Source organism: Phycodurus eques, chromosome 7 (genome assembly GCF_024500275.1).
Source record: "Phycodurus eques isolate BA_2022a chromosome 7, UOR_Pequ_1.1, whole genome shotgun sequence".
Lineage (NCBI taxonomy): Eukaryota > Metazoa > Chordata > Actinopteri > Syngnathiformes > Syngnathidae > Phycodurus > Phycodurus eques.
The window spans coordinates 2,141,635-2,164,142 of NC_084531.1; the positions used below are offsets into that span (position 1 = coordinate 2,141,635).

Below are 22,508 nucleotides of genomic sequence, written 5' to 3' on the forward strand. Positions count from 1 at the left end.
TGCATGAATTGGAGACTCTAAATTGCCCATAGGTGTGAATGTGAGTGCGAATGGTTATTTGGTTGTATGTGCCCTGCGATTGGCTGGCTACCAGTTCAGGGTGTACCACGCCTCCTGGCCGAAGATAGCTGGGATAGGCTCCCGCGACCCTAGTGAGGAGAAGCGGCTCAGAAAATGGATGGATGGATAGTTGACATTATACAGAAGAAAAACAATTCTGTCAACTAGTCTTTCCCTTTCAATCCTAGCTTATCAAGCGTGACCTACACCATGGCGAAAAAATGATTACATGATCGAAATCTATTGTTTTGTGTGTTTTTCTTCCATAAACAAAACGGTACCAGATATTTTGTCCACATGTATTTGCCCACTGCAATTTTTCAATCCGGTGACATCACTTACAGTGGAGTGTAAATCTGTCTAACTATACCTGCAATGCACACTGCTGTCATACATTACTGTTACAAAAACTTGGAGAGGCAAATTAAACTAACTTATGAGCACAAATGGAAATTCAAAAGCTCAATCTATGGAGAGCAAAACATTTTATTACTAACACTGGAATAGCTCAATTTGTATATTATACAGAACCTAACTGCTTTACAAAAACAAAATGATACAATATCACGTATATACAGTGTAGTAAATATACCATCTCAAATTGTACACAAAGTATTTACAGCTGTCACACATACCGCATAGTACACTACTGACAAATTTTGCATAACAAATAAAACATGCCACATTTTTAGATTTTCGTTACAAACCCATGAGCATTTTTAAATTAGTGCAAGTTAACCACTTGGTTAAGAGGTTACGGACACATCTTTTCCATTCCCATTCATACAAAGCTAAAACTGGAAACGATCTGGTTACATGTGGCTCAAACAAAACCATGTTTTCAAAACTGTCCAGGCCGTTTTTTCGATTAAGGAGCAATCCAGAATTGGAGAACTTTTTGGGGAGCGCTGCAAGCAAATGAGATCAATGTGTTCATATGTTATGATGATGATGAGAAAAGAGATGACCGTGCCATTGTTTGTTCATGCCAGGTCAAAGAAAAAATCTTTCATACATTGTGGAGATGATGTTTGTAGGCATTTGGTCCACAGAGTAATAATAATTAAATGAAAAACACTTAATTCAAATTGACACACCATTTCGAAATTATGTTAACCCAGGACTTTCTTAGGGCATTGAATCGATCGCAAATGTACTGTCCTGTTTGTCTTAGAAGATGAAAGACATTTCTCATCAGTTTTACCCTCGTTCCAGCCACCTTACAACTCAATGAGGGAGTTTCCACCAAACGACACTGGTGGAGGCGGCACAGTGAGCGACTGGTTAGCACATCTGCCTCACAGTTCTGAGGATCCAGGTTCAAATCTGGCCTCGCCTGTTTGGTGTTTGCATGTTCTCCTCGTCCCTGCGTGGATTTTCTCCGGGTACTCCGGTTTCCTCCCAAAAACATGCATGGTAGCTTAATTTAAGGCTAAATTGCTCGTAGGTGTGAATGTGAGTGCAAATGTTTGTCTGTTTCTGCGTGCCCTGCGATTGGCTGGCGAGCAGTTCAGGGTGTACCCCGCCCTCTCGCCCGGACATAGGCGAGATAGATAGGCTCCATCCAGCACACCCACAACCCTAGTTAGGATAAGCGGTACGGAAAATGGATGGGTGGACTCTGATGGACTGACAATGGCCTCTCGCTCAGGTGGCTTAACGGCTATCCTCCTTTTTTGCATTCCAAAAGAATTATTCCATACGTGGTTGGGGCACGCATCGAAGTTGGAGCATAAGTCGTTCAGTTTTCCCACACAAACACTGGCCAGTGTTGTTCTCACTAATCCTTGTTGCATGAACTGAATGAAGCCTGCTCGGATAAGAGGCGAAACGGTCCAGTTGCGATCGAGAGTGAAATGACCCGGATGAATAAGAATATTCACAGGCATGTTAACTCAGGACAAGATACTGCCATTACTTTATAAGATTAGAAACTAATTTTTAAAATGATCCAGTTCACACAGTTGTGTCTATAGAGAAATTTAACCATTTTAACATTACGACCACTGCAAGCTTGACTTCACAAATTTATCATAATTACAAGGGATGGGCAAAGAAATGGAAGCAATTGAGGCAGCTTTATGATGACAAGTTAGTTTGAAGGATAACAGAGTTTGTGAAGAAGGCCAATTGTAACCCTAGGATGACAACAATAAGAAGTTGATTATTGCCTGAAACTTTTTTCGTTGTCACTGTGTAAACAAATCAAGTGTACATTGCTGGGGGGGAAAAAAACAAAAAAACAAAAACCGATCTCACAAAAAAAGGCAAGATAAACACTTAGCTCAGAGCTATTTACAAAGTTGTGTTCCCCATGAACATCATTTGTGTAGCACTACTTAGCTGTACAGGATTAAATACTTTCAGGCAATAGGGTATATGGGTGATTGTATATCTGACGATCACTGGAGGTCAGTTGTGATGGCAACGTTACACCTCCGTAATTCGTACCTGTTCTTTGCCCACACCGAGGTCTGCCATTTACAAATTGTACACACAGAAAATCCTGACAAAGGCACACCATGGAGAAAACGTCAACATCTTCCTTAATATCAGGTCTAGTTGTTTTAGTCTCTGCAAAACATGGACATGACTTCGGCGTCTGACCAGGTCCTTTATTACAGAATACGTTCGGTCCACGTCGCCATTTCATTGATGGGAGGCCAAAGGACACACTTTTGGGAGGGCAAGAAACATCCCGTGGAGCCTTTTACGGTCCAAACTGGAATCGTATTAATAATCTCAAGCAGCACAATAGTTGAGCCAATATTACCTCACCTGTCCTTCAAAAGCAACTACGATGAAGGTGGATTTCAAACAGTAAAAAGGTGGCGTAAAAAGTTATATGCAGCATGAGGCCAGGCTTGGCGGATGGGTCGGAGGTTGAGAGAAGGAGGGGGAGGCGCCGACGGGGGGTTCCACGGCCGATCACACGATCTTTTTGATGCTGGTTCTCTTGAAGCTGCCGGAGCTGCGTTGCTTCTGGACTTGGCTGGCGGAGCCGTGGCGAGTGCGACCCCCGCTGGACAGAGCTGAGCTGGGGGACAACTGGACATTCTCCTTATCCACACCTACAGACAGAGAGGGATTACAATTACCAGTACCTTTGCATGACAGCAGATGAATGAAGTCCATCCATCCATGCATGCATTTTCTACACCGCTTATCCTCACAAGGGTCGCGGGCGTGCTGGAGCCTATCCCAGCCATCTTCGGGCGAGAGCCAGGGTACACCCTAAACTGGTCGCCAGCCACTGGTAGGGCACATATAAACAAACAACCATTCACACCTACGGGCAATTTAGAGTCTTCAATCAACCTACCACGCATGTTTTGGGGATTTTGGGAAGAAACCAGGGTACCCCCACGCAGACACGGGGAGAACATGCAAACTCCACACAGGCAAGGCCTGGATTTGAACCCCGGTCCTCAGAACTGTGAGGCAGATGTGCTAACCACTCGGTCACCGTGCCTCCATGAATAAAGTAATATCTAGTAAAATATTAAGACACAGTATAGGGCCAACTGATCTACTATTACATACTGGTGATTTTCTAGAGTTTTTCTAAAAATGGCCCAATTTGTTATTACTCAGTTTATGAAGGCGTTCCGTTCCTACAGCAGTGAAATAACAGTCGAAGCACGCCTTAGTCTATCACTCACCTATGCTAACGCAGAAGCAAAGTCATAATTACAGTAAACATTTGCGAAGAGAAAACCCTATGACAAAAAACTTGTAGGCCATAAAAATAAAACATTCAATTGAAAAACAGTAAGTGCGGCAGTGACAAATTCATTGTGCATTGGTAACCTCGAAACTACATGTCAGGACCTTCGTAAGGACCAATACTTAGTGGAGTCAAATGTAGTTGCCCGCTTCCTGATTTCTTTGCATATTTAAGCACACTAATATATTTTTGCCCACCTCTTAAATCATGAGTTAACTGTGATTTATTTGGGAGAGCAGAGTTAAAATTCACTGGCCACACCCAAGCCGAAATTACTGTCAGATTTGTTCAATCGGGATATCACTTAAATAGTACCTGTCAGATGTCAAGTAGGTTACACAAGCTCAAAACCCCCGCCGCAATCCAAAGAAATTCAAGAACAAGTAAGAAACAAAAGTGATCTAAATTTAGCAATCTGGAAATGGTTACAAAGCTATCGCCAGGCGTTTGGGACTCCAACAAACCACAGTCAGAGTCATTATCCACGAAGGGGCGAAAACTGCGTAGTGAACCTTCTCGAAAGTGGAAGGCCATCCAAAATTACTCGAAGAACAATGATAACTGTTGAACTTTTTCATAGGTGTGTGGCCTGATACATTTGGGGTAAAAATAGCAGCATTTGATAAGAAGAGCATTATGCCAACAGTGAAGCATGTGGCAGTGTGATGGTCTGGGCCTTCTTTGCCACTTCAGGACCTTGACTCACGGTGGCCAACCACTTATGAGATTCAAGGGGCAATTATTTTTTTCCACATAGGGCCAGATAGGTTTGGGCGACTAATTTTCGTTCTTTGATATCAAAGATGTAAATTTTTGGTTTTGATACCGTCTTTGCAGACTTGATAAATAGCCCCCCACCCAAAAAAAAATAATCATCAATCATGAAGGGAGAAAATGCTTTTTCACAGCACTATATATTCATTAGGTTAAAGTCTGTTCTTGCACTGGGTGTCTTTATGCTCAATGTTTCACTGTAAAACACCAGCTCTATGTTTGAAATATAGCATTAGTGTGCGTGTACCTGGTGAGTGCTGCGAGGTGGCCAGCGAGGTCATGGAGTTAGACAGGTTGAGGTTGGCAGTGATACTGAGCTGGCTCTGGCTGGTGGGGGGATAAGGGGAAGTGGGCGTCCGTAGCTGTTCCTCCCCTCGCTCCTCCTCAGCTGCTGGCAGGTAGCTGTCAATCAACGCCTCCAGGAACTTGACGATCAGCTCGGCATAGTCTGGAATTTGGGTTTGCTGTGGGGTGGAGATGCGTGAGAGGAGAGCACTTTGTTAATGGGACTAAGGATTTTCTAGCTGGACAGTGCCTCCAGTCCAGGAAGTCTATTAATCACTTTATTAAGTTCAAGGGGAACTACACTCTTTTTTTAATTTTTCAAGACTACGTTATACGTCACAACTGCTCTCACGCTTGCATTGCGCACGCACGAGACCAAGCTTGGAAAACAGGTAGCTGACTCCCCGTATATGCTGCGATAACTAGCATAACTACGGGTTCGTGACTTGTTGGTCTGAACAACATTTTAGCAAGTTTGGGTTCAAACCATCATGTCGTTCGCAACGCAAGTGCAAGAACAGTTGTGATGTTAATTCTGAGTGGAGGGCAATATCGTCCAACATGACGGCCCCCTGAGATGGATAAAAAACGAACAATTCTAATTCCACAAATGCAATATTAATCAGAATATCGTGTTTAGACTAGTGGGGTCACGTACAACAAATTCTTGCAGAAAACGTTTTGGGCTTAGTTCCCGTTTAAGATCTTAAAAATAAAATAACATTTTCAATGTTATTATTATAGGTTTTTCCAGATTGACTATGTCCCTGTCATAGTTTTAAATGCATCCTCAATAATTCATTTGTTTTGACAAGCAAGCAAAACTAAAATTACCATACAGTATAATAAGATTCCCTCTTACCTTTGAGAAAGGACCAGCAAACCTCCAAAGTCCATTAAAGCCAAAGCCTGTTGAATGAAAGGAGATCAGCAAAGACAATGTATGGGAGGAAGTGATGGATAGGGTTGGGGTAATGGAGTTCGAATCAAACTACAGTGTTCCCTCGCTTTATCGCGGTTCACCTATTGCGGATCCAGTGCATTGTGCATATTTTTTTTTTCATATTGTACATAAGTCGCCATATTGTGGGTCTTTTGAGTGTATGCTGCATTTTCTTTGTGGAAAAAGAAACACTTCCTCCTTGTCTAAAGCATTACAACAAAAAAGAAAAAAATCATTAAAACACAAAAGGAATACAATGCACAGTGCACCGTACTACTATGCATTACTGTATGTTTAAGAGTTTAAAAGGTGTTTAAGAGTATATAAAGTGTTTATAAGAATACGGTAAAGTTCAATAGGAGCGTGGGGAAGATGATTAAGAGTCTGTGGAGGGTCATACAGTTTTAAAATGTATAAATTAAAAAAAAAAAGCCAGCCAGAAATCTTACTTTGTAAATAGGAGGGCTGGTACTGTGGTGGAGACTCCTCATGATACACAACACTCTGAACGATGCCATGTACAGGGTTCAAAAGGTTAGTGTCCTGGCACATGGACAGCACAGTGTTGATCTTTGAGTCCAGCAAGTTGTGACTGAGGAGGACAAATATACAAAATGTGTTTTCAGCTGGTGACCTTCATCACACACTAGATGTTTGATAATGATCAGACACCCGGATTTCTCATTCACTTGTCAACTTAATTTCATTCTGAACTTTTCCTGAAAAAAACAAAGTCCAAAGGGTCCCACTGTTCAAAAATGTCCAAAAACAAAAAAATATCCAGTTGACAACTATGTGATAGTAATGGTATTTGTCTCGAAGCCTATCACATTCTTCATGTAACCTTTTGCGAAGGTGTTCTTTCAAATGCCTTGCGTTTGGCTGGCGTCCAGTTCAGTGTGAACCCGCCTCTCGCCCCAAGTCCACTGGAATAGGCTCCAGCATTTACTCCCGCAACCCTGATGAGGATAAGCAGTAGGGATGTTCGATATCACTTTTTTCCAGACCAATACTAGTATGAGTATTCACTCAAGTATTCACTGATTCCACTACTTTTGATCCACAAAATTTAAATTAAACACAATGACAGATAATTGTGACCGAATAGCTTTCTCTCTTTTTTTCTGACTCACATTATGATTCGCCACTGTGTCCAACTGCCACAGAATACCGCCAACTGCTGGCGAGTGGGACTTACTTGATGTCAGATTTATTTGCCTTAAGTGTCGGTGGCTGGTTTCGGCAGCCTTTACGTGTACCCGATAACTAGAAATATGGCTGGTATCGGCACAATACCAAAATCTGGTATCAGTCCTCGCCCAGCCCTAATAAGCAGTCTAGGAATTGGATGGATGGAATACAGACACTACCTTACTTCCAAACAAGTTACGTGTCTGAAGGCTGTTTGTATCTTGAATTGTTCATAAGTCATTATTTTCCAGAAGATGCCTGCTTTCGGTACACTCCACCTAAGCCCTGCCGCTGCACACCTGAAAGATGCCCGCCATCGGTATGCTTGAAACCAGCTAAGCTACGCTTACACTTGGTGCCCGCTTAAAGGGGACCCGTTTTGAAGACGTGGACGACATCAAGATGGCTGTGACGACGGAGTTGCGAGGATTCCGGTAGAATTACTTCCTGGAGTTCATGAAGGCATTGCAGAGGAGGCTTGGAAAGTGTGACAGACTCCGGGGGATTACTTTGAATTTAATAAAGTGTAGTTTTTTTTCTTTTGTGACACCAGCGCCTGAACTTTTTTGACATACTTCCTGACGCTTTGTGTACTTAGCCTGTCACATGGTGGTGCAGAGAAAGTCTAAACTAGATGCAGGTGAACATGGACCATAAGGGTGTAGGTTGGCTACTTACACGACTGGAAAAACCTTTGGGAAGACAACGCTAGCTTCAGCCAAGTATTCGTAAAGAATTCGCTGATCAAAGTCATCTGTGGTGTATTTGACCTGAGTGGCCTGGTAAAAATGAGAAGAAGGAACAGTAAGCCAAAGACCATGTAACAAACACTGCATAACTAGTATAACACAGCGTGCTTCCTCACCAGCACAGTGAGAAGGAGAGCCTGGATTTTAGGGTCAGTTAGCACCTCCTCATCCAGCAGAACATTGGACTCAGAGACAGACACTTTGCGAAGGTGGGAGTTTCCAATTCTTTGTGTCTCTGAATTTATGAATCACATGAAAGATGTCAGCAAACCATCTGTGCAACAAGATAAAGGAAAAGCTCTCTGACCAGACCTACCCATCTCATAATCATTTTCGGCAACCCGCCTCATTTTAGGCGGTGTCGTCATGCCTGATTCCATCTCGGATCTCTTTGGTGCTTTGGAGTCTGATATGAGATGATCAAAGCTCTTCCTGGTGCCTACAAAACATGGAACCACAGAAAATGTATTTATCATATAGAATACATGGATTGAATGATCATGGTGTGATGGGATTAAGTTGTACCCAAAAGTTTCTTTGTAGTAGCTTGTGAAGGCTGACCCATGTCCAGGCTCATTGACTTGCGTGTACGTGGGCTGATCTGACCCACTGTGGGGTAATGATGAGCTGAAAGGTAGCGCTCTGAAACCTGAGGGGATGTCCATGGTTGAGTTTCCCGCAGCGTTCTGTGAGGAAGCGAAATAAAAAGGCCAGATGTGATCACAGCTAGTTGACATAAAAGCTAATAACCAAATGTCTTGTCTGAAATTACGGAATTAGAACGTATTTACAATGTTGATATTGTTTAATGGTGCTTTCTCTTCAGAAGTTGGCCCAGACAATTAGCAAAGTAAGCAAGCACATGCGTATGTTGTCAATGGATAGGAGCCTCAAACAAAGCCGAGTTAATACTTCAAGCTAGGGCTTGAGACTGCAACCAAAATTGTTGCATATGCAACCCTAGTTTCAGTGTGTGCGAGTAAAAATTTGTGATCGCACTTTTGCAAGTGTATTTTTGAATGTTCCATTAACACAGTCTCGCTATATAAGTCATGGTGGTTGAAAGTCACCATCTTTTTTCACTTTAGTCAATCTCCACCACCTGTACAGAGCGCTCTCCTTTCAGAAAAAAAGAGCACCTTCTGGTGAACTGCCAAAGGGCAAGCATGTTCAGCCCCCCCTCGGTCCCCTGCGTCATCGGGCAAGAAGGTGCTAATGAAAAGGGTAGTTTTCAGTTTGCAAATAGAATTGGTATCTACTCAGATTCATAATAACATGACATCGATCTGTCCACCCAACTTTTTTAGTCACCCCCTCATCCTGAAGTCGGATTGGCAAGTCGCAAGGCAGACAAATATTACGAGCCCAACATGGAGTTCATGCCATCTGCTTCTCACATAAAACACTATACCTGTATATTTACCGTAATTCCTCGTGTATAATGCACACCTATGTATAGTATGCACCCCCAAAGTTGACCTAAAAATTCTGGAAAACCTATCCATGTATAATGCATTTTTACAATGCATGATTGTGCTTCTACCCATAAATTAAAAACTAAGTATTTTGTTAGCTTTTGTTTTTCCAAATAATTATTCTGCATTATTATTAAGCACTTTGTTTGAACACAATACATTTTTTTATTTACTTGCTCTTAATTTGAAATTCATAGCCCTACTTTATTTAGTAAATAAGATAACACACAGCTGTGCTCATACGTTTTATTACCCAGGCAAAATTTGTAAGATGGGTACAATTCTTTAAAGAAAACATGAAAGACCAGGCGAAACATTTACTTTTATTTTAAAGGGGATTCAAATTAAATGGTCAAGCATTTCAGAAAAGCATTATCATGAAACAAAACATAACCATAAAGAAATTTAGAATGACGGGCTGTCCGGTCCCTGTACGACTGGAGTCAGAGTTTGGTCCGCATATCCGGCAGTAAGTCGGACTCGTTTCCGGTGAGGGTTGGACTCCGCCAAGGCTGCCCTTTGTCACCGATTCTGTTCATAACTTTTATATATATATATTTATTTTTATAGGTGTCCGAGCTCTCCCTTAGAGATAGGGTGAGAAGCTCGGTCATCCGGGAGAATCTCAGAGTAGAGCCGCTACTCCTTCACATCGAGAGGAGCCTGATGAGGTGGCTGGGGCATCTGATTCGGATGCCTCCCGGACGCCTCCCTGGTGAGGTGTTCCGGGGACGACCCAGGACACGCTGGAGAGACTACATCCTTCGGCTGTCCTGGGAACGCCCTGGGATCCCCCCGGAAGAGATGGATGAAGTGGCTGGGGAAAGGGAAGTTTGGGCGTCCCTGCTGAAGCTACTGCCCCCACGACCCGACCTCGGATAAGCGGTAGAAGATGGATGGATGGATGGAAATTTAGAATGGTTGTTGTTCAGTCATCAGTCATATTAAAAAAAATAATAATACTTCACAAATTCTGCCAGGGTATGTAAACTTATGAGCACAACTGTACATATATGCAGTCCCTGTCATATTGGAATAAAAGTGTAGGCTACACTTTTTTTTATAACCACTAGGTGGCGGTGGCATTTTGGAATGAAAGTGTACAGCTTTTTCATAACCACTAGATGGCGGCATACATTTGTAAAATGTGAAAGTTTTTTTCCATTTGCCCCTATAACTATGTATAATGCACACTATTGACTTTTAACAATTTGTTTGGGGGGGGAAATGCGCATTATACACAAGAAATTACGGTACATGTTTTGCAGTACGTTTGTAAGGCTGAGAAGCGCTGGGACCACACAACTCTGGCCTTACGTGTCTCTCAGTGGAAATTGGACACACTGTCACCGCATCATGAGTCTCACTACCCACACTGTAAAACATGGTGTTTGCTCAACTTAAAACAAAGTAACAATTTCCACACTGTATAGTTTGCATAGCTTCCAAACTTTAATGTTTAAGATCAGAAAAATTTATATCTTAGACAAATATAACCCAAGTAAACTTAAAATCCTATTTTTAAATGGTGATTTCATTTATTAGGGAAATTTTTAATTACCTGGCCCTGTGTGAAAAACTAATTACCCCCTTGTTAAATCATTTATAAATTGCGGCTAATCACAACTTTCACTGATCACACCCAAGCCTGATTACCGCCAGACCTATTCAATCAAGAAATCACTCAATCAGAACCGGTCTGACAAAATCATGTCTGACAAAAGATCTAAAAAATCTGAAACAAAATGACATGATCCAAAGAAATTCCAGGATAGTTGAGAAATAAAGTAATTGACATCTATCAGTCTGGAAAGGGTTACAAAAGCCATTTCTAAAGCTTTAGGTTTCCACCAAACCACAAGGAGTGCCATTAACCTCGGAGAAATTCTGGAAAAGTAGTGAACCTTCCCAGGAGTGGCCGGCCTACAAAGATTACCAATGACTCATTCAGGAGGCCAAAAAGGAGCTCAGGACAACTTCTAAAGAACTGCAGGCCTCTGTTGCCTCAGTTCAGGTCAGTGTACATGACACAACAATAAGGAAGCGACTGGGCAAAAATGGCATCCATGGCAGAGTTCCAAGGCAAAAACCAATGCTGATCAAAAAGAACAAAGACTCATCTTTACTTTTGCAAAACAAAAAAAATATGGTAGAATATCATATGGACTGACGAGATGAAAGTTATATTATCAGTTAGATTATATTCAGCATGATTGTGACCAAGTTCTACATAATTTATTAAAATGTGTGTGTGCAGGTGGAAGGCCTGTGGGTTCAGTTTTGGGACTCTTATTGTTCACCATTTATATCAATAATGTCGTGGACAATGTTCATAAGCAAACATTTAACTCTATGCAGATGATACTGTTTATTTAGTGCTTTGCTCCAAAGCAGCATCGGGCTTTGAGTCATTTACAGGATGCTTTGAAAACTATACAAGTCAAATTTTAGGATTTAAAATCGTTTTTAAATTCTGAAATAAGTAAACCACATCTCATTAATAGATCCATAATAATAATAATCCAATCTGCTTATTTGACAACAAGTTTCAGTTTACACCGTATACATCAGCTTACCTGCAGCTGGGATCACTGATGAGACTGGAGTAAGTCTCCATTGGTACAGGGTCCATTGAGAGGTCTGAAATCAGTAGCGACTTCCTGTGTTTGAGGCTGCAGCGACTTCGAACCTCCTCAGAAACAGTAAGCAGTGCTACAAAGAACAACCACATTATGACTTTTGATAAAAAGAAGGTAAATCCAAAAGCTACCGAGTTTTTACGCACCAGCCAAATAAGCCACACTCTGGGTGTTGACTTCAAACTTGTCACATTTTAGGTGCTTGCTGATGAGAGCCAGCAGTGTGTGCAGGATTCTCACGGTTCTTGCTACTGTGGTGGCTGATGGATGTCTGTAACCTGAAGACACATTAACAAAAAGTGTTTAACTGTTTAGGCCATTCAATGTGTTCTATTACACACAAGCCATGTTTGACTTAATTTTAATAACTTTGACACAATGACACTAAACTAAAGGTGAGCTTCAGGCATTTGTATATTGTCCCGGAATGGCCCGATTGGGGGAGTAATAAAGGCTTATTAGAGCATTAATGACATCTAGCTTCTATAAGTCATAAGGTTTTATTACAAAGTCCCAATCTTTTGAAAAATTCCCTCACTCTAATAAATTTGACTAATTCTGTTTTAAGTTAAATGTTTTTTATTACTTTAATCCACACCAATGAGATGTCACCCTCACTTTGAAAGAAAAGTCTTAGGCTTGATTTACACTACATGGTTCAAGCGACATAATTAAATTTTGATATAGTATACATCAATCTGACTGCACAGTAAACAGATAGACTGGTACACCGGTTGTACTGGCCATCATGATCTTAAATGACGGGTGGGGACAACCTGGCCTCAAGTGGTGTTCTGGTAGACACCCCGGCATAAAAACATCCACACTTACCTGGACCAGAACCTGATAAGAATCTCTCCACTAAAGCAGCAGTTCATTGATTTTATAAATGCAACATAAGTTTTTTTTTTTATATACATAGCATGTAAAAAAAAAAAAAAATGTTGAATGCAATGTTATCTTCATTTTAGATGTCAAAAGTGGCACTGGTGTTTTCTTTCATGGGAAACGGCTCTCTGATTATTTTTGGTTGCCAACCCCTGGATTAGGAGTGTTGTGGGTCAGGTGGGATGCACCTAATTAACAAAACCTGCCCGATTCAGCGTTTATATTTTCTTCTTGTGCAAAGCCACTTCATGTTTAATATTCTGATATTTTGTATGTGTTCTCGGTCAGCCAATCAAAATAAAGGCCCAATAGTTCCCCATTCACACTTGATTTTAATTTGTTAATTTTTATTCATCCATCCATTTTCTGAGCCGTTTCTCCTCACTAGGGTCGTGGGCGTGCTGGAGCCTATCCCAGCTATCATCGGGCAGGAGGCGGGGTACACCCTGAACTGGTTGCCAGCCAATCGCAGGGAACATACAAACAAACAACCTGTCGCGCTCACATTCACACATACGGGCAATTTAGAGTCGTCAATTAACCTACCATACATGTTTTTGGGATGTGGGAGGAAACCGGAGTGCCCGGAGAAAACCCGCGCAGGCACGGGGAGAACATGCAAACTGCACACAGGCGGGGCCGGGGATTGAACAGCGGTCCTCAGAACTGTGAGGCAGACGCTCTAACCAGTCGTTCACCGTGCCGCCTCCAATACTTTTTCTCACATGAAAAACAAACAATCCTATCTTCTAAATTGTGCATCAGATCCAGATGGAAATCAAAGCTAACATGTTCATCTCTGGTCTCATATTCATCATTTGACATTCATTGTTTGATGGAAAAACATTTTCAGTTTACAGTAAAAGTCTCACTGTTACAATACTTTTGGAGCTTTTAGGCACTGATTGGGCACTTAGGCCTGCTTTGTAAATCCAGCTACTCAAATCTCTTCCTAATGATATTCACTGAGCGGGATTCTTTACCTTTGAGTAGGTGGCCAACAAGTGCAAAGTTGAAGTTGGCACTGAAGTTGAGGCCCACAAAGTGATCCATCTGCTTACAGTGCCATTCCAAAGGACGCCTGATCTCCATGAAGACCTCTTCTGGACTCTGAAGGAGACAAAACATTATATAGAGTGCTTAATAAATTTATAAACCGCCCGACATAAAAACGAGAGGAGACCATCCAGCATTATGACGTGTTATAATGGGGCTTTTCTTCAACTTCAGTGGGGTTTAACCATTTTGAACAGGAAAGAGGACTAAGTAGTTAACCTTTTGACAACTAAATTTTAGCTGGCTCACTGGAATTCTATGACAATTCAGATATTAATCAAGCATAACATTCACATCATCATACACAAATGTGCGGCTGCTGCCAGGCAAGAGGCTGCCAGGCCCAATAGGAGCAATTTGGGGTTCAGTATCTTGCCCAAGGACAGCATAGTCGGAGCCGGGATTCGAACCAGCTTAACCAACTAAGCCACAGCTGCTGCACACTTACACCCAACATAGCAGCAAAACAAAACTGAAACTTCTAAGTGTAGTGCATTTGTTAATACTATTATTTTTACCTTGTCATTGAAGACACGCATTGTGTCGAGAGTGTGGAGGTTCTGCTCCAGCAAAGCAGTTCCAGCAGAGTATAGGTTTACTTCATCCAACTGCAGCACAGCTACTGCCACCCAAAACAGAGCTTTATGCATAGGAGACTCCTGTGGTCAGACACAAAATGGAGAGAGGGAGGACGAAGTTGAAGTTGCTGACATCATAAAGCGTGCAATTTTTTCAAGCAAGCCTGGAAAAGATACATGAATGAATCATCAGTAATTGTGTCAAATTACAAAGCTAAGACAGTAACGCAGGGATAGACCGTAAAAAGTTACTAACAGAACCACTGCACATGAACTCTTTAAAATTATTTATATTTGATTGGGGTAAAAGTCAGTGTTAAATGAGGAGCTTGTGTGGGTCTATATAGGAGTTTTAAGTAAATCAAACTTGGGGTTTCCCCCTCGTACATGTGCACAATGTGGTCTATAAATGGCATGACACAAAGGACTCTGTGTCTATATAGTCATTCATGTTTTCAACATTGGAGAGGATGTTTCTTTTTTTGTTAGTTGTTTTGTTGCATAACTGCATTACCACCAATTTCGAGCTTTCAGTAGAATAAACAATTCTGATCAATACAGTGTGAACACTACAATATTACGGCTCTACTTTCCAGACGAGTGCAAATCCGGCACGTGGCGTATCTCAGCGAGGGGGCGGGTTAGACCTGGTTGTCGTATTCTCACAGACGTGCGGAGCAGCGTATTTAACCAAAGCGGCTGTCTGCGCTCGTGGGCGGAAGTACTGTCGACTTTATTCACCGTCAATCGAAGCGCTTAATTCTTTGATTCCTTTAAGTGAGGCACAATGACGGTCTTGCATGCATGGAGAGAGTGGTCCGTGCATGACGAACATTCACTTGGCTGGTGTGCCAAAACACAATATCATGAATTACAGGATGAGGTTGTGGTAAACCGCGGCCAACTTAAATATGTCCACCTCATGAATCCATCTCCACCACACTATCACCACGAAATTTTACTGTGGGTATGATGTTCTTTTTCTGAAATACGGTGTTACTTTTACGCCAGATGTAATGGGATACACACCTTCCAAAAAGTTCAACTTTTGTCGCGTCTGACCACAGAGTATTTTCCCAAAAGTCTTGGGGATCACCAAGATGTCTTCTGGCAAAAGTGAGACGAGCCTTAATGTTCTTTTTGCTCAGCAGTGGTTTTCGTCTAGGAACTCTGCCATGCAGGCCGTTTTTGCCCAGTCTCTTTCTTATGGTGGAGTCATGAAAAATTACCTTAACTGACGCAAGTGAGGCCTGCAGTTCTTTGGATGTTGTTGTGGGGTCTTTTGTGACCTCTTGGGGTAATTATGGTAGGCCTGGCACTCCTGGGAAGGTTCACCACTCTTCTGTGATTTTGCAATTTGTGGATAATGGCTCTCACTGTGGTTCGTTGGAGTCCCAAAATGGGTATATAACCTTTTCTATACTGATAGATCTCAATTTCTTTCTCATTTGTTCCTGAATTTCTTTAGATCTCAGCACGATGCCTACTTCACTTTGTCAGGCAGGTAATTAAGTGATTTCAGGCAGGTAATTAAGTGATTTCTTGATTGAGAACAGGTGTAGGGATATTCAATTCAGGCATTATCAGAGGTGAGTAGTAACACGCTACATTTACTCCGTTACATTTACCCAAGTAACATTTTCCATAAAGTGTACTTGTCAGAGTACTTTAAATGCACCATACTTTTTACTTCTACTTGAGTATTTATGTGAAGAAGGATCAATACTTTTACTCCATGACAATGATCGACATGCCCTTCACTACTTTTATTAATTCATTCTTGCGTGTGCGCGTCTATTATTAGACTCCATCTTCGACTTACGCATAGGGTGCCCGTTGCGCCAATCAAACGGGATCCCTGTCATTTGATGTCATTCACCAAGACGACACAAGGCAGTTACATGACCGCATACGTAGCCTTCGCGAACCAATCAAAATGACTAATTTTTCACCAATCAGACGCCACAACGCAGTCACATGACCGCACACATAGCCTTCGCGAGCCAATCAAAATGACTCCTTTTGGGGGAAAAAACAGCCGCGTGCCTGTTTATTTTACAGACTCCAAAAAACAACAGCTTGGTCATGTAGTAGCTCTTAAATTGTGACTGCCCAAACTTGGACATTTCAGCCCACTTCTAACTTGAGAAAACACCTTGTGGTAAGTTGCAGATGTTTCTATTGTTGTTGTGGCAGTGGATATGGCAAAATTAGCACGATCCCTATGGTGTCAAACACGCAGACACAGTCTGTTCATCAAACAACTTCTTCATGAAGTCATTTAAGTGAATAATGTTTCTGTAGGGCCCAATGTATGCGTTGTTGGTTTTTGTGCAGTCAAAAATTTAAATGGTGGCAGGTGTCGACTCCCATATATATATTTATTTTATTTTATTTGATGTTCATGCTCGGATCTAAAAATAAATAATCTGAAGTTACTCACAAATTACTCGAGTATTTTTTTCATTGAGTACTTTCTCACTCTGAAGTAAATATTTGGATGACAACTTTTTACTTTTACTTCAGACATATCAGAATCAGAATCATCTTTATTTGCCAAGTATGTCCAAAACACACAAGGAATTTGTCTCCGGTAGTTGGAGCCGCTCTAGTACAACAGACAGTCAATTTACAGAACACTTTGGGGACATCAAGACATTGACAAAAAACAATTGTGCAAAAAGATGCAGAGTCCTCTAGCACTTAGAGCAGTTCGAACGACTAATATTGCAATAGTCCGGTGCAATGACCATTGTGCAAAGGGCGGTGAGACTTCAAGGAGTGTATGCGGTTTAAAGTGACGAGTAGTGCGATCATCTGGGACAATGTTGGTTGTGCAAATGTTACAGATACTCCTCAATCAGTGTGCAAATGGAGCAGATGCTACTCTGGCATGAGTGGCCAGTATATGCAAATAGTGCAGCATGGCGAGACAACTACAGTGAGTGCACGAGTAATACATAATTGGCCCCACAGAAATGTGACAACGAACTCAAGTCAAAAAATTGCCAGCTTGTTGTAATGGAATTATAGGTTAGGTGTTTAAGAAGTTGATCGCAAGAGGGAAGAAGCTGTTGGAATGTCTACTAGTTACTACTCTAATGTAACAGTACTCTTGAGTACAATATTTGGCTACTCTACCCACCTCTGGGCACGATAAACCACAGTTATGATTTATTGGGCCTGGGCAATCACTTTTTCACACAAGGATGGCCCTTAATAATAAAAACCATTTAAAAACTACATTTTGTGTTGACCTGTGTTGTGTTTGTCTAATATAATTTTTTTTTTTTTTGATGGGAAACATTTAAGTGTGACCAACATGCAAAAAAATAAGAACTCAGGAAGGGCAATCATTTTTTCCACACAGGGCCATGTAGGTTTGGATTTTCTTCTTCTTAATAAAAACCATTTAAAAACAGCATTTTGTGTTGACCTGTATTGTGTTTGACTAATATTTAAATTTCTTTGATGATGGGAAACATTTAAGTGTGAGCAACATGCAAAAAAATAAGAACTCACGAAGGGGGCAAACACTTTCACACCACGCTCTCTCTCTATACGGAAGAGGTCTCAGCATCCCGAGCAAAGCTGGAGCATTGAACGTTAACAGTATTCCCTTATTAAATAAAGAATGAGGTGGTGTAAACTCGCTAGTGACTGAAATGTGTCCACAGATCTAATTGATTTATATCCATTCTGATGAATGTTCATTTCCTCACAACTCCGACCCCCGTAGCAGCAAGCCGGCAAGTAAGTGGATTTAAAAAAAATAATAATGATAATGATACAAATAATAATGCATTCAATGAATTGATTTCTACAATGATTAATTCATTCAGTGCCAGCCATTTTCAGAAAAGACAACCCCTGAGTACCAGACATTTTTGAGGATTTTGACCAATCTTTAAAGGCCTACAGGATACTGTGTTCTCTGATTATGTACATCCCAAATATCCATCCTTCCATTTTCTACACCACTTATCCTCACTATTATGCTGGAACCTATCCCAGCTATCTTCGGGCGAGAGGCGGGGTACACCCTGAACTGGTCACCAGCCAATCGCGGGGCACATATAAACAAGCAACCATTCACACCTATGGGCAATTTAGAGCCTTCAATTAACCTACCATGCATGTTTTTTTTTTGGGATGTGGGAAGAATATGGAGCCGAAGGCATGGGGAGAACATGCAAACTCCACAGAGGCAGAAATGCTAACCAGTCGTCCACCATGCCGCCATCCGAAATACAACAAATTAGAGGATGGACGCTCTTCTTTCAGCAGGAAGAAAAAGGTTGATCCTACCCTTTTCTGTTTTTTAGTTATGTGCAGTGAAACATAGTTATGTTTTTTGGTCGTGTCTCACAGAATACGAAACAGTGACTTCGATGCTTGTATTTTTCTTTGTTTTTTGTCACACCTCAGACATCTGAAAGTGTTTTCATTGTACAATTCAGATAAAACAACATTTAGGAATGGGTTTTAATTTAAAAATAATCATGCATTTAGCTATATAATGCGCTGTGAGAGACACGAACTCACCGGAATTCACGTCAGTCATGACGCTTCGTGTTGTTTCCTGGCTGTTGACATGGGGACCGTGATCCTCGTCATACAAGATCTCAGTCATACACATTTCTGACACAAACACAATTGTGCTAGCTAGAACAATGCATACTCTATGAATACTCTATGAATACTATACATATACTTTTATCTCTAAGTGTAAAAATGCTTCAGCCTGTCCGATCAGCCGATATGTGCCGCCATTTTTGGCCCGCAAACACTGCTGTGTGCGTGCATACAATCAAGGCTGAGGGGGCTGTTTGTCAAATCAAATGAAACCCATCTTGAAAATTATAGTGGAGTTTCGTCAAGACTCTTCTCTGGCCAATCCCGTGAAAGAAACGTAGAAAAACTTTGTTTGAATGCCCACTGTTGAGATAAATCTGTCCTCCACCACACACGTCCGAGGAACTTCTGTGTCTTTCTGCCTTCATGTACACCGATCAGATTAACCAAAGTCACGTTAGATTACCCCGCCACAATTTAGAGGCGGTATTAGGAGTTTAGACGGACTTTCTGACATAATAATGTCACTCCACTTAGGGCATCTCCAAGGGCACACTCGCGCTGCGCTGACACCGCCCAGCTTGGCACTGATGGGTCTGCTAACGCACAGTAAGTCTTGCGCTTACACGAAAATTAAGATGCATCACTGAAACTAGAGCCCTCATTCATCAAAACATTGCATGCTCCGGACGGAAGCCAAAGGACACCCTCCAGCTGCACTGACACCGCCAAGCTTGGCACAGACCGGTCTGCCAAATAGGTAAACACATGCAGCGAGCCTCAGGCTGCCACAAATATGAACATGCGCTCCGGCATACGTTGCACAGTCTACAAATATAGAACCCTTAGACTTGAATTTCCATCAGACTCTGGCAAACATGAATTTAAAAAAAAAAAAAAAAAAAAAAACTTTTTTAGAATTTGTAAATCATGTAACGTAGGGGTGGGGTTGCAGGCCTCCCAAATTTTCATATCCAAAGGGGGATCCCCCGCAAATACATTTTTGGGAACCACTGTTATAAAATAACACGTAAGATTAAAGTGAAATGTGAAAAATACGAGAAGCCATACCTTGCTGAGTAAAGGCTGCAGTTTGGTCAGTGCAATGACAGTTGCCTCAATCAATACTTGGCTGTTGTAATTGTCAGGCCCCTTAAGACAGCTCTCAAGACCCTAAAGGATGTAAAAAATACAGAATGAATAGGAGGCCTTAGAAACTGTGTTATAGCGTTCAAAGCCAAATAATACAGATCCAGTGACAAGTCAGTATTCCTTCTTACCCGATCTATGCTGAGGAGAGGGCTGGCCTTGCTGAGGATTCGGATTATCTGCTTGATCTGACCATGGCTGACCCGCTTACTGATACAACCAAACACCACAAGGGCTCTGGGCTGGAGAGATGGGTTGTACTGGAATGCAAACCTGGTCACGGACAAAATTAGCATTAGACAAAACTTGGTTGCAATATATGAAGGGCAGTCAAAAAGTAATGAGTCCAATTTTCCTCCAGCTTTATTTATTGTAATAGAAAGACAATATACACATAGAAATACAGACCAAAAAGTGGGGATTTCATTGCTACTTTTCAAGATATTCTCCCTTTTCTCAACACTGACTGTTCATCGATGAACAAGGGCAATGTATACCAGCCTTGTAAGAGTCAGCAGGCTACAGTTTTAACCGTTATTTTAGAGCTTGCGGAACTTGTTTATAATTAGGAAGTGCTGACCTCTAACTCCTTCTTTTAAAGGTTCAAAAAGGTGATAAATCTGATGCTGCCAGATTAAGTGAGTATGGAGGATGGGTCGTGATTGTCCAGCCAAAGGAACTGATGACTTCATGAGGTGCTTTCCTTGTCCTGGAGGTCGTCACTCAGAGCAGGCTCATTCCTCACCTGGACACCCACTTTTTGACTGAGTTGTAGCCTAATGCAGCTTCTCCATACAAATTTTGTGACCTTTTGAAAATGTTTGGTGTTGATTTCCCTTTTAAAGCAAGAAATTCAATCACAGCTCATTGCTTCTGACAGGCATCCGACAGCTGTCAACTGATCACCACCTGGTGGTGAGTTGGCTCCGATGGTGGGGGAAGATCCCGGTTCGACCTGGCAGGGCCAAAACGTATAGTGAGGGTCAGCTGGGAATGTCTGGCTGAATCCCCTGTCAGAGGGAGTTTCAACTCCCACCTCCGGCAGAACTTCACCCACGTCCCGGTGAGGCAAGGGACATCAAGCCAGAGTGGACCATGATCCATGCCTCCATTGCTGAGGCGGCCGATCGGACCTGCGGCCATAAGGTGGTCAGTGGCTGTCGTGGCGGCAATCCCCGAACCCGTTGGTGGACACCAGCGGTGAGGGATGCGCTCAAACTGAAGGAGTCCTATCGGGCCTTTTTGGCCTGTGGAACTCCTGAAGCAGCTGATGGGTACCGGCTGGCCAAGCGGAATGCAGCTTTAGTGGTTGCTGAGGCAAAAACCCGGACGTGGGAGGAGTTCAGTGAGGCCATGGAGAACGAATTCCGGACGGCTTCAAGGAAATTCTGGTCTACCATCCGGCATCTCGGGAGGGGAAAGCAATGCACCATCAACACTGTGTATAGTGGGGATGGGGCGCTGCTGACCTCGACTCGGGATGTTGTGAGTCGGTCGGGAGAATACTTCAAAGACCTCCTCAACTCCACAACTCCACTTCCCATGAGGAAGCATAATCTGGGGTCTCTCAGGTGGGCTCTCCTATCTCTGGGGTTGAGGTCACCTAGGGCAAGGCCCTAGGGGTGGATGAAATTCGCTCAGGGAGTTTCTAAAGGCTGTGGATGTTGTAGGGCTGTCTATGGTCACGAGTTGTGGGTCGTGACCGAAAGTAGAAGATTCCGGATACAAGCGGCCTCGGAATCCCCCGGAAGAGCTGAATGAACTGGCTGAGGAAAGGGAAGGCCAGCAGTCCAGTCCTTCTCCCTGGCTCAGTTGAGACGCTTTCTATGTCGGCTCAGGCTCAGAAGTGGCTTGACCCGAGGAACCCGACAGTTGTAACCCATCTCCCGGATGCGTCTAAATGTGGTGGTTTTGGAAGCTGTGACTCCCGCCTCATTCCACTCTTTCTGGATCTCTGCTAGATTCTTGAATCTTCTGTTAGATAATCCGCTGAAGCTCAGTCATCTATTTTGCTGGTGCATCTTCACCTGCCACATTTTGTCCTTCCACTACACTTTCCATTGATATTCTTGGACATAGCACTCTGTAAACAGCCAGTCTCCTTAGCTATGAACTTTTGTGGCTTAGTCATCCTATGGAGGGTATTCAATGATGGTCTTCTGGCCAGTTGTCAAGTCTGCAGTCTTCCCCATATTGAACCCAACTGAGACAATTGAACCAAACAGAAGCAATTTAATGACACCTGGGGAAACCTGTGCAGGTGGTTTGAGTTTCGTAGATGATTTGGGTGTGACACTCAGTTTAAAATATTTATGGCCTACAAAATTTAGGCTGAATTCTTCACAGTATTCACATTTTTTGAATTCCTGATTTTGTGAATTTTATGAGCTAGAAGCTCAAATTATGTAAAAATAAACAA

At 42.2% G+C, this 22,508-nt stretch overlaps 1 protein-coding gene across 6 annotated transcripts in view; it reads right to left on the reverse strand.

Moving 5' to 3' along the window:
* Positions 1-528: 528 nt before the first annotated feature.
* The window catches only part of nf1a (neurofibromin 1a), a 155,606-nt gene continuing 133,626 nt past the window's right edge, over positions 529-22,508 (reverse strand). For 5 of the 6 annotated variants that reach the window (XM_061682142.1, XM_061682138.1, XM_061682141.1 and 2 more), the window contains 14 exons: positions 20,221-20,362; positions 20,012-20,113; positions 14,306-14,446; positions 13,715-13,841; positions 11,990-12,121; positions 11,781-11,916; positions 8,255-8,415; positions 8,046-8,168; positions 7,846-7,964; positions 7,659-7,759; positions 6,239-6,381; positions 5,709-5,755; positions 4,809-5,025; positions 529-3,131 (listed from right to left, as the gene is read on the reverse strand). In XM_061682142.1, the coding sequence (XP_061538126.1) occupies positions 2,989-3,131; positions 4,809-5,025; positions 5,709-5,755; positions 6,239-6,381; positions 7,659-7,759; positions 7,846-7,964; positions 8,046-8,168; positions 8,255-8,415; positions 11,781-11,916; positions 11,990-12,121; positions 13,715-13,841; positions 14,306-14,446; positions 20,012-20,113; positions 20,221-20,362 (1,834 nt within the window). In that variant the 3' untranslated portion in view covers positions 529-2,988. Of the gene's footprint in view, positions 3,132-4,808; positions 5,026-5,708; positions 5,756-6,238; positions 6,382-7,658; positions 7,760-7,845; positions 7,965-8,045; positions 8,169-8,254; positions 8,416-11,780; positions 11,917-11,989; positions 12,122-13,714; positions 13,842-14,305; positions 14,447-18,912; positions 19,007-20,011; positions 20,114-20,220; positions 20,363-22,508 lie in introns of those variants that run through there. The other variant, XM_061682143.1, reaches the window with a different exon arrangement.